This window comes from Hemicordylus capensis, chromosome 4 (genome assembly GCF_027244095.1).
Source record: "Hemicordylus capensis ecotype Gifberg chromosome 4, rHemCap1.1.pri, whole genome shotgun sequence".
In the NCBI taxonomy this organism is placed as follows: Eukaryota; Metazoa; Chordata; class Lepidosauria; order Squamata; family Cordylidae; genus Hemicordylus; species Hemicordylus capensis.
Window position 1 is genome coordinate 55,237,996 of NC_069660.1, and position 17,941 is coordinate 55,255,936.

The 17,941-nt window shown below is 44.3% G+C and overlaps 1 protein-coding gene across 1 annotated transcript in view; it reads left to right on the plus strand.

Moving 5' to 3' along the window:
* Positions 1-8,378, plus strand: part of AMPD1 (adenosine monophosphate deaminase 1) — a 32,349-nt gene extending 23,971 nt beyond the window's left edge. Inside the window, exons 10-15 of the mRNA XM_053313670.1 lie at positions 618-744; positions 2,289-2,452; positions 3,723-3,843; positions 7,203-7,376; positions 7,507-7,617; positions 8,053-8,378. Of these exons, the coding sequence (XP_053169645.1) occupies positions 618-744; positions 2,289-2,452; positions 3,723-3,843; positions 7,203-7,376; positions 7,507-7,617; positions 8,053-8,211 (856 nt within the window). The 3' untranslated portion in view covers positions 8,212-8,378. The remainder of the gene's footprint in view (positions 1-617; positions 745-2,288; positions 2,453-3,722; positions 3,844-7,202; positions 7,377-7,506; positions 7,618-8,052) is intronic.
* Positions 8,379-17,941: the final 9,563 nt, after the last annotated feature.

Sequence of the window (17,941 nt, forward strand, 5' to 3'; positions counted from 1 at the left end):
CTAAGCAGGGTCTGCCCTGGTTGCAAATGAATGGGAGACTTGATGTGTGAGCACTGTAAGATATTCCCCTCAGGGGATGGAGCTGCTCTGGGAAGAGCAGAAGGTTTCAGGTTCCCTTCCTGGCTTCTCCAAGATAGGGCTGAGAGAGATTCCTGCCTGCAACCTTGGAGAAGCCACTGCCAGTCTGTGAAGACAATACTGAGCTAAATAGACCAATGGTCTGACTCAGTATATGGCAGCTTCCTGTGTTCCAAATCATGCATGAAAAAATCCAAGGCCCATTTTTGACTCCTGTCTCTCTATGATACTCTAGTGTGAGCAAGACACAGGTTATGCAGATGAGGGGCTGGGCCATGTACTTAGGGGCAACCTTGATTCTCAGTGGCTCCCTTTGAATTCTGGAAGGCAAAGTAAACAGGCAGCAACTTGGGATGCAGCTGAGTGGGGCAGGACCTGCCCCTTGTTCATACACTGGATTCATCACTGTCTGGGATAGAAAGCAAATTTGGCCTCCTCTCAGCAGTACACCCAGTTTGCAGCTCATTCCCTTTCCCCAAATATCCCATACTAGTGAAGTGGGAAGTATTTGATGGTGATTCTGTCTTCTCCCATCCCAGTGATGTGTTCCGGAGCAAGAATTTTTTGCCACATTTTGGGCAGATGCTGGAGAACATTTTTGTGCCAATATTTGAGGCAACCATCAACCCACAGGCCAATAAGGAGCTGAGTGTGTTTCTGCGCCATGTGAGTAGAACTGCTATGGAGGCAAAGAGGCTGGCTGATCAGCCAAGCTCTTTGGAAATGCAGGCCATGTTGGGGAACTCTATTCTTTTAGGCCTCATACTATTTCTTTTGACTTATTCCAATGGTGCAGTTCCATAGAGCAATAGAGAAGTTGCAGCTTATGTGAGCATGGCAATTAGAATATTGGCAACTTCCTAGCATGTCACTCATAAGAGTTGGAAGCAATGTGGAACTTAGTGGATAAACTGACAAGAGAAAAGGGAAGACAAAAGTGGAACAAGTTTTTGAGAAATTGGTGACCCTTTGTTAACATCCCCCCCCCGACTGCCCTATTAACTGGGCAAAGCGGCACCTTGCAAGTGGTGGCAACTGGCCAGTGCAGTTCCTTTCCAGTGGCTGTCACTGGCATCTAAGTTGACTGTCTTTTTAGAATGCAAGGCCTTTTGGAGAAGGGAATCATTTTCTCATACCTTTGCTGTGTAAACTGCTTTGATAAGTTCTTATTGAAATGCAGTATACAAGCATCTATATATTTAATTCTCTAAGGCATACCCATGGCTAATCCCATGTGTGGCAGCTATCGCAAGAGTTCAGATTGCTGCTGGATAGGCTAGCCACAGGATGGGTGGGAGAAGGAAAAATGGCAGCGGCAGTGGCAACCGAAGAAAACTGTGCTGGCCAGCCAGCAGCAGGACAAACAGGGGGCAGCGGACCACGAGCTGCTGGTGGGCAAAACGAGGGATGGGTGAGGGATGGGTAAAATGGCAGTGATGGTGGCCAGGGAAGAAAGTGGTGATGGTGGCCGGCCAGCCGGCCGGCCAGCGGAAGGAAGAAGCCAGGCAGGCAAGGGTGGGATGGGAGAGAAAACAATAGCGATGGCGGAAATCTCGGCGGCGGGTGGGTGGTGGAGGAGGTGGGGGGGGGCAAGCAGTTAGTGGTGCAGATGCTCTGTGCCTGGCCCAGCTAGTTTTTTAATAATATGATAGGTATTCTTCGTGTACAATCCTCTCTTTTCAGTGCTTCTAGCTTTTCTTATATTTTACGTTTGTATAACTTCTAAATTTGTCAGGTTTTAGTAGTGCCTTCTTTAATGATCATCTGCTCTGTTGTATATGGTTTTAATGAGTGACAGAGAATGTGGCCATTTTATCAGGACCTCAGTCAGTTCGCAGGTGAATCTGGCAGTACATACTTAAGTCCATACCAGATCTGCCTTGCCTAATGTCCTGTACCTGAGAGTGAGTTTTTTTTAACGGATATTGACTGACAGCCTGACTAAATTACTCACTAGTAGTACCATTGACATTAATTGGACAAGTAGTTACAACTAACTTATCTCATTAAGTTCAATGGAACTACTCATGAGTAACTGAGTCTGGTAGTCAAGCACCATATAAGAACTATAATGGAACATCAGCCCCTTACTGACTGCCAGTTCTACACCTTGAACAAGATCCTTAGTTTCCTGAGGTTTGTTTGGTGAGTGTGGGGAGTATCCCCTTTGCTTTTTGGGCCTTCCTCACAACCAATTGTATGTTTTGCAGATTACTGGCTTTGACAGTGTAGATGATGAATCCAAGCACAGTGGACACATGTTTTGTACCAAGAGCCCCAAGCCAGAGGAGTGGGTGCACGAAAAGAATCCATCCTACACTTATTATTTGTACTATATGTATGCCAACATTATGGTGCTGAATCATCTCAGACGGTGAGTCCCAGTCTAGCAGGGGAATTGCTTCTGGATTAAAGGCTTTGGCATTCAAATATCTTGCACTGTCCCTTGGTGGGAGAGAATTCCATGCCTAGACTTCCTGGTTCACGTAAGACCATTCATTAACCCAGTAAGAACCTGCTGGCTGACGTCCAAACTAAATTACTCCTAAGTAGTCTTACTAAGATTCTTTTTCTTTTCTTTTCTTCTTTACAGATATTTATATACCACTTTTCAAAAAAAACGTCCCCAAAAGCGGTTTACATAGATATAAATAAAATAAATGAAATGGCTCCCTCTCCCCAAATGGCTCACAGTCTAAAAAAGAAACATAAGATAGTCACCAGCAACCGCCACTGGAGGGATGCTGTGCTGGGGATGGATAAGGCCAATTAAGTAGTCCTTTAGAGTAACTCCTGAATGGTACTATGGCTTAACTTAGTCTGGATGTCACTCACTGTATTTTAGAAGCTACAAGTCCCAGTCCCAGAAGGCGCTGTACCTGGACCTTCTAGATGTTTTCAGTCGTTTTATAACCATTTAAAGCATACAAAGTTGTTTGGGGAGGAGGGGTGACTTAAAGCAGAGAAACAGCAGGAAAAGGTGGTGCTTTCTACACCTAGTGATGCTCTGCTTCAAACTGTTTCCCCAAGTTGTGTTTCCCCCTACAGAGTGCCACATATGCTTACCCTTGCAGACATGCATTTGAAACTTCCTGGGGCATGGGTCTTCAGAAATTTTTCCCAGAAGCTGCTCCACACTAATTCCCACCCCACCACCGCATCAACACCCATGCCCTGGGGAGAAAAGCAGCTAGGATGCAATTGGAGTAGGGAAGTATCAGACACAGGGGAAGTTAAGCATCCACCTCTGTTCTACACCCCAACCCAAACTATTTTTTCTTTAAAAAGCCGTTGCAATCAGACATCTAGCTGCAATTAATTATGTCCTTTGGAACCTCTCTGGAGTTCCAGTTTTGAAGTCTTCATCTTTTATCTTGTGCTGTTTTTTCAATGTCCTTTTAAAATGCAAGGAAGGGGCGTGATATCTAGGGAAGGTTCACCAATGCAGAGCGGAAAATAGAAACAATGTCCTTGCTCTGTTTGCTGTATGCAAAGACCTATGTGCCTGAGCATTACACCAGAATACTGTATTCCTGGAGAGAGGGATCCTTCTGAGGCCACCTGACTGCACCTCCCATAGACAATTCTAGCTGTGTCTAGTCCAGAGACCTGAGCTCTGCATAAAAGCTGCCTTGCCGTTCTAGGGAGCGTGGCATGAATACCTTCTTGTTCCGTCCTCACTGTGGAGAAGCGGGCGCTATCACCCATCTGCTGGCTGCCTTCATGACTGCAGACAATATCTCCCATGGCCTGAACCTGAAGAAAGTGAGTTGCATCATGGGAAAACTTCTCTCGTGTGCCTGAATGTAGTGCATGACTGATCTCCCAGTCACTTTATATGCTCAGATGGTTTCTTCTTGTACTGTCGAAGCTGATATCAGCATGTGGCACACTTGGGAAGTTGCCATAGCACAAGCATCTGGGGTGGGACCACCCTGCCCCCCACCAGGAAGGATTAGATCCAGACAGCAAACCATGGCCACAGACTCAGAGGACCCCCTCCCCTTACTTTGGTGGTAGGTGTGGCAGTTGCTGCAGGAGAACAACAAAACCCTATTGCAAGAAAGGGGTTTCCACAGAGGTAAGAAGGGGCCAACCAAAAGGGCCTCCCTTTGCCAAGGGCCTCCTCATACCTGGAGTCAGCCCTGCATACCATCTCAGCTATGTTACATACTGCCACCTTAAGTGGCGCAGTGGGGAAATGCTTGACTAGCAAGCAGAAGGTTGCTGGTTCAAATTCCCACTGCTACTATATCGGGCAGCAGCGATATAGGATGATGCTGAAAGGCATCATCTCATACTGCGCAGGAGGATTTGGGATTCTACCAAAGACAACTACAGGGCTCTGTGGGTGCCAGGAGTCGACGGCACACTTTACTTTACCTTTTTATGTTACATAAGAACACAAGAACAGCCCTGCTAGATGCCTATCTATCCACCATCCTGTTTCACACAGTGGCCCACCAGATGCCTCTGGAAAGCCCACAGGCAAGAGCTGAGAGCATGCCCTCTCTCCTGTGGTTGCTCCCCTGCAACTGGTATTGAGAGTCATCTTGTTAGGCCTGGAGCATCATGATGCGGCTCAGTTAATTCTCCCCCACGGCTCGCACAAGAAATGAAGAAATAATCCTGAATTGATGAATATCACTTTACATCCCAAGTAATAGCAGGGAACTTTATGACAGGGATAGGGGTCACCAGCTGTTGCTGAACTACATCACCAGCCACAATCAAATCGGCAAGCCCTGGAGAGCCAAGGTTGTTTATCCCTGCATTATAACCTAGTAGAGCCTCTTCCAGGAAGAGTTTGCCTCCTCAGTACTAAGATCCTGCGATGTATGTTTGCTTGGGGCCAAAACTGGGAAAGTCAAGATTTGGTTCTTGCAGGTACTACTGAAAGTGACAAATGAATGGAGCAAGACTGAGATCTATCCTGAACATGAATACATACATACATATCTTTATTTACGATCAAAGATCAAATATTTACACAATTACAAAACAGTATTAAAAAAAGAAAACCACCACTGAATACATATCGAAAGATTTGGTGGCCCTGAACTTATCTAAATCCTAATCTTAACTGAAGAATAAATAGCTCTAACTAGTTGTTGACTGCTGTAGAGTTTTAACTGCTGCCACACAAAATTTTGCTACACAAGATTTGCCTGCCTTCTTATCCGAAAGGAGGAATGAACTGTAAAATTCACCATATCAGCTTTATCAGGAAGTAGCATAACTTTCCTAAATGCCTGCCTGGAGGCTGTATGTATGTATGTATGTATGTATGTATGTATGTATGTATGTATTTAATTTCTATACTGCCCTTCCAAAATGGCTCGGGGCGGTTTACATTAAAACAAAGCTAAAATCAATTGACTATTAAAATTTAAAACTGTAAAAACATAAAACCATTATCAAAACAATTAAAACAGTTTTTAAAATCCTGGAAAACTCAGCCAAACCTTTACAGTAATGGTCTGGGTGAGGAATAACAAACTGAAGTTGTATCCAAATAAGATGGAGATACCGATTGGGGGGGGGGGGGCGGGGGGGCAAGAGATGGTTTTAGAACTGCCTGTTCTGGATGGGGTTACACTAAAACCCCCCCTCACAAAAAAATCGTATGTAGCTTGAGAGTGCTCCTGGATCCCAAACTCTCTCTGTTTTCTCAGGTTGAAGCAGTGGCCAGGAGCACTTTTTATCAGCTTTGGCTGATGCATCAGCTACGCCCATTTCTGAAGGCAAATGACCTAAAAACAGTGGTACATACAGGGGCGTGGCCACCATTAGGCGACTGGGTTCAAAGAATCCAGGCCGCCGCCCCTCAGGGGCCACACCTCATGGCCCCGACATGCCCCCCATATCTGATGTCAGACACGGGGGTGCTGGTTTAGCTCCCAAATGGGGCTGTGTAGCCCCGTTTGGGAGTTGGATGGCTAGCGCTGCATTCGCAGTGCAGCCAGAAGCGGCTCTCCTTGCCTTTAAGGCAGGGAAGAGCCGCTCCTGGCCGTTCTGCAAACACAGCACTGGCCTGGATCTAACTCCCGAACGGAGCCATGTGGCCCTGTTTGGGAGCCAGACCATGCCCCCGCATTTGACATCAGATGTGGGGGCATGGCTAACTCCCGCATCTGATGTCAAACATAGGGGGCGGAGTGAGCAAAGCCGCTGCCGCTGGACACAGGCCACCCCTGGTCTGGCTCCGCTAGTGGGTACATATGCTGGTAATCTCCAGACTTGACTACCATAATGCACTCTAAGTGGGGCTGCCTTTGTACATAATCTGGAAACAACAACTGGTACAGAATGCAGCAGCCAGACTGGTCTTTGGGACAACCCAAAGGGACCATATAACACCAATTTTAAAAGAACTGCACTGGCTGCCGGTATGTTTCTGAGCAAAATACAAAGTGCTGGTTATTTACCTATAAAGCCCTGAACGGCTTGAGTCTGACTCCAGGGTACTTAAGAGAGCGTCCCCTTTGTCATGAGTGCTGCCACCTGTTAAAATCACTCGTCTTGTAGTGACTTGAGACTACCAGGCTTTCTCTGTGGTTGCCCCAAGGCTTTGGAATGCACTCCCTGTCGAAATAAGAGCTTCTCCATCTCTGATTGGTTTTGAAAAGACCCTTAAGACACATCTGTTTTCTCAGGCTTTTAACTAAAGCTAATTTTAAATTGTTTAATTGTTTTTATTCTGTGAAAGTGTTTTGTTTTTATTCTGTTGTATTTTGGATTATGTACACCACCTAAAGATACATATAGCAGGCGATATATACATATGACAAATAAATAAATAAAACCTCTACTGTACCTGGAAAATCAACTAATAAAGGTGTTCTAACTTTAGCATGGGAATCCTTGTAAAAAGGGCAGTATAGCAAAAACATGTTGAATCAATCCAACTGAGCCTTATACCACAAGGGAAGGTTCAGTTATCAAGTAGGATTTTGGAATGCCTACCCTGTAGTACAGCTGACAGGACATTATATCTTGCAACATTGAATACAAAGAGATGCAACTCCCATTGGAGGCACACTAGCAGAATGTTATGACACTAGAGAGGGATTGGAGATCCTGTTTTGCTTGACCTTACCCAGCCTTTGTGCCTCTCTTTGCAGAGTCCTGTTCTGCAGTATCTCTACTTCTTAGCCCAGATTCCTATTGCCATGTCTCCACTCAGCAACAACAGTCTCTTCCTAGAGTATGCCAAGAACCCACTTCTCGATTTCCACCAGAAGGGCCTGATGGTGTCTCTATCAACTGATGACCCCATGCAGTTTCACTACACCAAGGTAGGAATTGAGTCCTCTGCTAAGGAACATCTTTGCTCCAAAGGTGTGGGAACAGCTGGCACAAGAGACAAGAGGGCTTCAGTAATTGCCATTTTATTGTTTTGTACTTGTATCCATTATTATTCCCCAGGAACCACTCATGGAAGAATATGCCATTGCTGCCCAGGTCTTCAAGCTCAGCACCTGTGACATGTGTGAGATTGCACGCTACAGTGTCCTGCAATGTGGCCTGTCTCATGAGGTATGCTGTTCACTTGGAAATCTCAGAAGGATATAGACTTACTACCCTAGAGCTACAAGGCTAGGGGTAGGCCAAATTGAGATGTGGAGAAACCCTCTGAGAAAATCTTCTCATTTTTCTGCTGGGAGAGAACCCTCATATTCTTCTTTGAATTTCAAATTCTCCTCGGAGGAACCCTGATGTTCTCTTTCCAATTTCACTATGGATAAATTTTAGTTCCTGAGCAAGGAAAGGGGATATGGAGAGGTAACTGAAAAAGCAGTGGGACATATTAAACAGAGGAGTTAGGAAAGAAGGTTGGGATAGTGTCAAAGTGGAGACAGTAGGAAGGGGGCCTGTCAGTCCAAAATGGCTGACAGATGTCCCATGAGGGACTATATAATAAGAATGTATGTGTGTGTGGGGGGCTCATTTACTGCCTCCTCCCTCCTGCAGGAAAAGCTCCATATCCTAGGAAAGAATTACCATGAAGAAGGGCCTATTGGTAACGACATCCGCAAGACCAACGTGGCTCAGATCCGCATGGCCTATCGCTATGAAACATGGTGCTACGAGCTTGATCTCATTGCTGAGGGGCTGAAAGCCATTGAATAGACAGCTCTCAGTGCTAAGGCCTGCCATGCCAGAACCACAAAGCAGGCCTGAACAAAAGAAACAGCAGTGCGATTCAACACCAGGCAAATGGAGGGGTGGGGCATGTGGTAGAGGGCAGGTTTTTAGCCCCAACACTGTTCTTTCAGATTACAGTGACAAGTAACCTAAACAAACTGTGTAGTGTGCTTATTAGGGTTTTGGGGTGGTGTTTTTTTGGTGCTTTTCCATTCCGCAAGCAGCAGCTACACAAAATGGTGAGTTAAAATGCCTACTATATATCTTGCCAGAGAATTTTATTTACATGAAAAAGAGTCCAGATATCAAGTTCTTCCCTGTCGCTACCTCACAGCCCTGGTATGAACAATCCCTCTGATGTTGAAGATTTCACAAAAACAGAAACAAAAGAGAGCTGAAGTAACTCACATTGCCTCTTGGTTCCAACACACTGTACTGCATGATTCTACAGAAGTCCCTAGAAGTACATATCTAATGCGATTCCAATGAGCACTTTGGAACATATCAAGAAAAGTGTTACACACAGGGTCAAATTGCACATAACATTTAAAGCATTATGAACCCTGGGCATTTTTCACACAGGGCTTTTAGCTCTCATTTCCACTGGAATGGAGGTGTGTGATCACATATCGGCCAAATTTACCCCAAAGTCCCTGCGAGCTATTGGGAAGCACTTCACACACAATTTGGGTTTTTCATTGCACGTTCGTGTGTGGCCTGATTTATGAGGGTAAAAAATAATCCACTTTTTGTGGTGGGTTTTTTTGGACAGCTTTGAACTCATGGTAAAGCCTGCTGTGTGAAAAACACCCTGGCAGGCTTTGTTTTTCTTTAGTGAATAACAACTGGCGCAGGGCTCTGCACAGATTGGGCCCATTAAGTAAAGCTTTAACTCTACCCCAGCTGTAGCCCCAGTCCATGGGGGAGGATGTTCCAGCTGCTATTTAACCTGGAAAAAACTCTTTGACCATTGTGGCTGGGGATGATGGAATTGTAGTTCAGCAACAGCTGGAGTGCCAAATGTTGCCTGTGTTTTGATCCTCAATGGGCACCCAAAGACCCTCCAGGAACCTCGGTTCCTAGAAATTATTTCCTGCATTATTTTTTATTTTATGACTTCAAAGAAGTATTTGGATTATGTGTAGAAGAGAAGTTCAGATAAACATGACTAAGGAACAGCTTGTTGGGTGGGGGAGAGAGAGGCACACTCATAAGAATGGCTCGCTTGATCAGGCCCAAGGCCCATCTAGTCCAGCATCCTACTTCACACAGTGGCCCACCAGATGCCACTGGAAGCCCACAGGCAGGAGCTGAGGGCACACCATCTTTCCTGCTGTTACTCCCCTGCAACTAGTATTCAAAGGCTGGAGATGTCCTATAGGCCTTAGACTAGTAGCCCTTGATTGACTTCTCCTCCATGAAGTTATCCAAACCCCTCTTAAAGCCATCCAGGTTGTTGGCTGTCACCACATCATGTGGCAGAGAATTTCACAAGTTGATTTTGCGTTTTATGAAAAAGTACTTCCCTTTATGGGTCCTAAATTTCCTGGCAATCAATTTCATGGGATGACCCCTGGTTCTAGTGTTATGGGAAAGGGAGAAGAATTTCTCTCTATCCACTTTCTCCACACCATGCCTGATTTTATAGATCTCTGTCATGTCTCCCCACAGTTGTCTTTTTTCTAAACTAAAAAGCCCCAGGTGTTGTAGCCTTGCTTCACAAGAAAGGTGCTCTAGGCCCCTGATCATCTTGGTTGCCCTCTTCTGCACCTTCTCCAGTTCTACAATGTCCTCCATTAGGTGTGGTGACCAGAATTGTACACAGTACTCAAAGTGTTGCCACACCATACTTTTGTATAAGAGCATGACAATATAAGCAGTTTTATTTTCAGTCCCCTTCCTAATGATCCTTAGCATGGAATTGGTCTTTGTCACAGCTGTGCTGCCACACACTGAGTTGACACTTTCAACGAGCTGTCTGCTATTACCCCAGATCCCTTCCTGGTCAGTCAACAACAGCTCAGATCCCATCAGCATATATGTAAAGTGGGGGGGGTTTTTGCCCCAATATGCCTCACTTTACGCTTGCCAACACTGAACTGCATTTGCCATTTTCTCACCCACTCACCCTGTACACATGGACGTCACCAGATGGAGTACATAGAAATCACATTGATTACATTATTGTTGCAAGGAGATAGAAGAGCTTAGTTATAACAGCAAAGATGTGGCCGGGGGCCGATTGTGTAACAGATCACGAACTGCTCATGTGCAAGTTGCAAGTCAAACTAAAGACGAAAAACAAAGCTATCCAGCTTCCACAATATGATCTTGAGAATGTACCCACCATTTTCAAGGAGAACATCAGGAACTGCTTTGAAGTTCTGAACCTCATTGATAGAGAACCAGAGGAACTGTGGAATGAAATCAAAGAAGTTGTTAAGGACAAATGTGAAAGAGACTGCCAAAGACCAAGAAACAGAAGAAAGCAAAATAGATGTCAGAACAGACAGTGGAAATTGCCAAGAAGAGGAGAGAAGCCAAAGTCAAGAAAGATAAAGATCTCAGGAAGGAACTTAATAGGGAATTTCAGAAAGCTGTTAGAGACAAGGAGCAGTACTATAATGACATCTGTAAACACCTTGAGGATGGAAATAGACACGGAAGAAAAAGGCTAGTTTTCCAAAAGATCTCTGAACTCAGAGGGAGGTTCCAACTTCAAATTGGTATGTTAAGGGATGCCAGTGGACAGATAGTAACTGATTCAGAAAATAGCAAACAAAGATGGAAGGAATATACTGATAATCTGTACAGCAGGGACATCAACATCCAAGATACTCTAGAAGATATTCCCTACTTGCAAGAACCTCTAGTACGGGAAGATGAAGTTAGATCAGCACTCCAGTCATTACCAAGTCGGAAGGCTACAGGAATTGATGGAATAGCTACAGAAATATGGCAGGCAACAGTAGAAGAATTAGTCAAGGCTCTAACCAAACAATGCCAGCAAATCTGGAGAACAACACAGTGGCCAACAGATTGGAAGAGGTCAGTCTACATACTTATACCAAAGAAAGGAGACTTAAAAGACTGCGCAAACCATCACACAATATCCTTAATTTCACATGCTAGCAAAATAATGCTCAGGATCATTCAATGCAGATTAGAGCCCTACGTGGAAAGGGAAATGCCAGATGTTCAAACTGGTTTCAGAAAAGGCTGAGGAACAAGAGACATCATTGCTGATGCATGCTGGATAATTGAGAAAGCCAAAGAATACCAGAAATAAGTCAATATGTGCTTTATTGACTACAGAAAAGCCTTCGATTGCATCAACCATGTCAAGTTGTGGAATATCCTTAGGAAAAGGGGGGCCCAGAACATCTCATTGTTCATGAGAAACCTATACACAGGACAGGAAGCCACAGTCCAGACAGAACATGGTGAAACAGATTGGCTCTAGATTGGCAAAGGAGTAAGACAAAGCTGTATGCTTTCTCCTTTTTTCAATTTAAATGCTGAACATATACTGAGAGAAGCTGGATTGGAAGATGAGTGTGGTTTTAAAGTTGGAGGAAGAAACATCAATAATCTGTGCTACGCTGATGACACCACTCTTATAGCTGAGAATGTGGATGATCTGCAAGCTCAAGTAAAGAAAGTAAAGGAGCATAGTGAAAAAAATGGGACTATAACAACTTAATGTAAAGAAGACTAAACTAGTGACAACGGGTACAGCAACTAGTCTCAGAACTGACAATGAAGACACTGAAGTGGTGGATAACTTCTGCCTTTTAGGATTGACTGTCAACAGTAAAGGATCCAGTAGTCAAGAAATATGCCGCAGACTGGCACTTGGTAGGGTTGCAATGAAGGCCTTGGAAGGGATATTTAGATGCCGTGACGTGTCTATACCTACAAAGATTAGAATCATTCAGACCATGGTTTTTCCTGTGACACTCTATGGATGTGAAAGCTGGACTTTGAAGAAGCAAGATAGAAAAAGCATTGATGCTTTTGAACTTTGGTGCTGGAGAAGACTTTTGAGGATACCATGGACAGCTAGGAAAACAAACAAATGGATCATAGAACAATCAATCCAGAACTTTCACCTGAGGCAGAAATGACCAGGCTCAAACTATCATACTTCAGACACATTATACAGGGATCCAGCTCCCTTGAGTCCATAATGCTGGGGAAAGTTGAAGGGAAGAGAAGAAGAGGATGACCAGCAGCAAGGTGGATGGACTTAATTACAACAGCAATGGATGCACCACTGAGAGACCTTAAAAGCCAAGGTGAAGACAGATAATCCTGGAGAGAATCTATCTATGTGGTCGCTAAGAATCGAAACCAACTTGACAGCACTTAATCAATCAATCAATCAATCAATCAATCAATTAATCACCCAGTTTGGAGAGATCCTGAGTCACCACTATCAGTTCTTTAGCCTTTGTCCCTGAGAAGCCTGGTTCAGGAACAGGTATATGCTCAGTATCCTCTGCTGTGAAGACAGATTCAAATAACTCATTTAGCATCTCTGCAACCTCCATATCCTCCTTAATAATCCCTTTCACTCCCTCATTGTCTAATGGTCCAACTGCCTCCCTGGCAGTCTTCCTGCTTTTGATGTATTTAAAGAGGTTTTTGTTATTCCCCTTGATGCTTTTAGCTAAATGTTCCTCAAACTCTCTTTTTGCTTGCCTTATTGTCACCTTGCATTTCTTTTGCCAGAGTTTGTGTTCCTTTCTGTTCTTCTCATTTGGGCAGGCCTTCCAACTCCAGAAGGAAGTCTTCTTCCCCTTTATAGTTTCTTTGACTTTACCTGGGTATACATTCCTCCTTTTTGGTATACAATCTAACTGGGCTTCTGGTATTGTGTTTTTAAGTAAACTCCATGCATTCTGGAGCGATGTGACTCTCCTGATTTTCCCTTTCAGTTTTCTTTTCACCAAACTCCTCATTTTAGAGAAGTTTTCTCTTCTGAAATTCAAAGTGTCTGTCTTAGACTTCCTTGATGGTTCACTTCCCGCATGTATGCTGAATTTGATCGCACTATGGTCACTGTTCCCTAAAGGGTCCATGACACTGACATCACAGACCAGGTCCTGGTACCATACTTTCAGGAATTAAGTCCAAGGTCACCTTCTCTCTGGGTGGTTCCAAGACCAACTGTTCTAGGGCACAGTCATTCCGCGTATCTAGAAATTTGACCTCTTTGTCATTACCTGACTGTGAATTTACCCAGTCTATGTGTGGGTAATTGAAGTCACCCATTATTACTGCCCAGCTTCTGCTTGAAGTCTCCCTGATTTCCTTCTGCAACTCCCAGTCACTGTCACATTTTGATCTAGAGGGCAATACCATGTCCCCAGTAGCACATTTCCTATTGGGGCTTGTATTGTCACCTACAGGGTTTCTGTGGAGAGCTCTGGTGCTCCTAGGTTTTCTACCTTGTTAGATTCTATCCCTTCTTTAACATACAGTGCTACTCCACCTCCAAGGTGCCCCCTCCCTGTCCTTTCTATAGAGTTTATACAGTATCTATTTCTTTGTTAGCAACCAAGCACTCCAGGTCGTGAGCACTCACACAGTACTCTCATGTCTTTATAACATGCAGCAGATCAATTGGACAAAGTATTTGTCTGAATCTGTGTGGATGGAAAACCCTATGAGTGGAACGTTGTGTCTCTTCCTGTGAGCAGATCTTATTGTATCCCTATTGTTTTCCCTATCTCTCATCTGCTTCCCTCCCCAAACCCACCCACACTCCTTGATTCAAAAAACTAACTCTGCACTTTGAACCCTGGTGGTCTTGATGACAAGAAATAACACGAAATGCAAAAGATGTTTGCCTGCAGAGCTAAATCTTTGCTTCCAAGCGGAAGTATACTGTATAAGGGGCAAGAGGGTGGCAGTGGGAAATAACGAGGCATTTCACATGACCCATGTGAAGCGCCAGGAGGGTTTGTGCAGGGAGAGCGGGCTTAACTGGCTCCTGTCACAGCAGACAGCCAGGAGAAATCGGGCTAGGCTCCCTTAGCCCGATTTCTCCTGGTTGTGAGAATAGCCCCAACAGTTTAAAAATGCTGTATGAGCTCTCCTGCACCAGATCGCATAGGCATTATAAAGTGCCTGTGTGATGCCTATGGGTAGTGAATGTGCTAAATATGACATTTCCTAGATATAAATCAGCATATTACCTTCAGTGAAAGTGTGTAACAAGAGTACTTTCATTGTACTGTACTAAAAACCAATTGTGTGGGAAGGCCTACATCCCAGCTCCAGACTGTTAGGTCATTGTATTGTTCAGACAGCTGCTGTCTTCCCTCTGTGCTGTCATCACCACATCCAGGCCTCTTGCCCCAGATTCCTGTATTTGTATTCACAGCTCTCTTAATAGAAAGTTGCTCTCTTGACAGAACATTTAAAGGGAAATTTGATGGAAGCTTAAAACCTCAGTTATAGACGCAATGGTCTCATTAGGCTCCTGAACTGACATTGGGGAACACAAATTTTGTTTTATTTTATTCATTCATCCTGCTCTTTTTCCAAGCCCAGAGTAGTGTACGTGGTTATGTCTATTCTCACAACCACCATGTGAGGTGGGTTAGACTGAGAGAGAAGCGATTGGCCCAGAGTCACAATGTTTCACCCCTGCTAACTAAACAAAGCGCACCTTTTCAAGTGGTGATTCTCTTTATATTTAGCAAGGGGAGAGCAACTGGCTCTATCCATCCACAACACCGCATTCCTCCAGTGGCTGTTGCTGGGGTCTACCTTATGTTTTTAAGATTGTGAGTCCTTTGGAAACAGGCAATCATCCATCTTATTTATTTGTCTATGTAAACCACTTTGAAAACTTTGGTTTAAAGTGGTATAGAAATATGCATCATTGTAGTAATAATTGAAACCCACTGGGGATTTGAACTCAGGCTGAACAGGGATTTGAACCCAGATCTCCTGGGTCCTAGTTCAAAGCACTAACCTCTACACTGCAGTTGTACATATAATGCAACTAAGCTCAGCTGTAGAATGTCATGCATTCTAGGCTCTGCTGTATGTACCTCACTTCTTCTGTGGCAGTTGTGGTAAATCCAAAAGCCTCCAGCAACACTTCATAACCCAACAGTACAATTTCTGGGAGCATTTGTAAGATGACATATTTTAGTCCAGATTAATTTTTAAATAATGTACACTGTGTCTGTATTTTTACAAACAGGAATGGATATGAATAGAACAGCCACTCCCATATTTCAGGTGCTTTCTTATATTCATTTCACACATATTATTGTATCCATGACATAACTTCATCCACTCCTTTATTAGTGCTTTGTTGTAAAGCAACAATCCCATGTATATTTATTTTGAGTAAGGACCATCGGATGTGGTGGGACGTCTCAGGAAAGCATCAGACTAGGTTGCACATATGTTAAAGTAGTAAATTTCTGCCCATCTGTTTTGTGCATGTTCATGAGAACATTCTCACATTATACAGCCATGTTGTATAATTAAGCTGTCCCAATTTTTGTGAGCAATGCAGAAGCAGGAGTCAGTGCTAATTCAGTACTATGATATATATGCTTTTAAATTCAGAACATTCCATTCTGACTGCCAAACGTTTGCAAATCTTATTTTACACTGCAGAGGGCAATATTGTGCACGCTTAACCAAAACATCAGGAGTGTAAATATTCAACCATTATCAGAAGTCTAACACCAGACTTTGTTTTTGCTTGACTTTAAATTCCAAATATTTCATTAATGCTTTTTTAACACAACCAGCCTGTCAAAAAGCCAGTTATGTTTTACTCATAAATGCAGGACTTACCTCCTCCTTTTCTCGATGATGTCTGTGTCACCTCATGATTTTAGAGACGCTTGCCCCAGTGTCCGTCTGCCTCCAGTCTTGTGCCCCTCTTTGCATTCGTGATCTTGTGGGTGTTTGATTAGGGGTGCTTGCAAAATTCACAGCCATGGCTCAAAAGCACACACTAAGGATAGGGCTGAAGGCAGCTCGGCTCACAGCCTGCTATGAACAGGACAAGCAGGGCTATATTTAGTCTGATCCTGTGAGAGCCATCTTCACTGCCTTCTCTTTATGCTGCTCCAGGGCCCCAGAAACCTACACCAGTGCATGCGGAAGGCAGCAGCCCGCAGAAGTGGTTACAAGTGCTGGCTAGAGCAACTTATCTTTTCTTGCTGGGCAATTCCCAGTGGGTACATGATCATTTTTTGTGCCATTCCCAATACAGAAAAGGCAATGGGGACCTTGTCCATGCAGGCATAATATTTCAGGGCTTAAATGTATTTCTCCCCGCCCCCCCACTTCCCACTACCACCACTCAATTCATTGTACTCCGTTGGGTCCAGCTGCTGCCTCTCCCTTCCTCCTGTCCCAGGTAAGAGTTCCGAAGGCCTTGGCATAGGGAAAGTGGGGAGGTGGTGAAAGAGATAGGCACTTTGTGAGTGGCCATATCAACCACGTACAAAATGCAAACAGTGGAGCCAAATGGGCATGAAATACAAGAGGTACATGGAATTGACACTGGGCCGGTTCAGATGAGATGCCACCACTCAATACTGGTACTGCACTGAACAGAACATGCCACCACACACACACACAACAAAGATGAGGTCACACGGAGAGCGAAAATACCTGAACAGGTATTGAGAGCATGTGTAGAGGGGTGATGCAGATGAACAGCCACCTCTTGTGATAAAGGGGCTAATGGGGAGTATGGCAAGAGGGACACCTTCCACTGATGTCATGGGTGAGTGCACTCTTGGCATGATCCTGTCCTTATCACTTGTGTCAGCAAGTATCTTGTCTAATCTGAACTGGCCCACTGTAGCACTACTCACATGTTCTGATCAATGCAGTACAAGTATTCAGTATATGCACATCCAGTCCAGATCTATATACCTGTTCAATGCATGTACAAGAGTACACTTGTGTGTTCAAAATAAAAATTTTGGAGGCTCCAGCATGATGCTGGAGTCCCTAAAAGTGTAGCCATCCAAGAATATTAACATGTATTAAAAACTGAATCTGTCCAGTAGCATGATTAGTGACCACAGGTGACAAAACAGGGACACTTTAGGAGAGGGAACTTTTTGGCTGCTGATGCTGTTTGATGAGAGAAGTGCTTCCAGCTACCAGTGGTGGTTTTTTTTTAAAGCTTGCTCACACTGAGCTGCCTTGTATAATTAAATAAAAACCTGTTTGAGCCTCCCAACATGTAGCCAAGTCAAAACAAGGCTTAATTTAGTAAGATGATCAAAGGAAGAGAGCTCAGGATAGGATCTAATGGGCTGACAGTGTGCTTTAAAGCAAGCTGCGTAGGACAGTCAGTGTGGTGTCGTGGTTAATGTTCTGGACTAGGGTCAGGGAGGGCTGGGTTCCAATCCTCTCTCAGCTATGAAGATCAGTGGGTGACTCGCTCAGTCCGACCTACCAAACAGGGTTGTTGTGAAGATAAAATGGAGAGGGGCACAATTACGTGTGCTGCCTGAGGCTCCTTGAAGAAAGGGTGGAATATAAATGTAATAAATTAAACTTGTGACCCACCAAGCTGAACACAACTCACCAGACACGTATTATGGTGTGATAGCCTCCTGTTTTTGCAGTTCCAGTTAGGCTGCAAAAAAAAAGGGGGGGGGAGTTTTATCAAATAACTAGGCTATTCTCATGAGCAGCCTAACCCAGGGCTAGG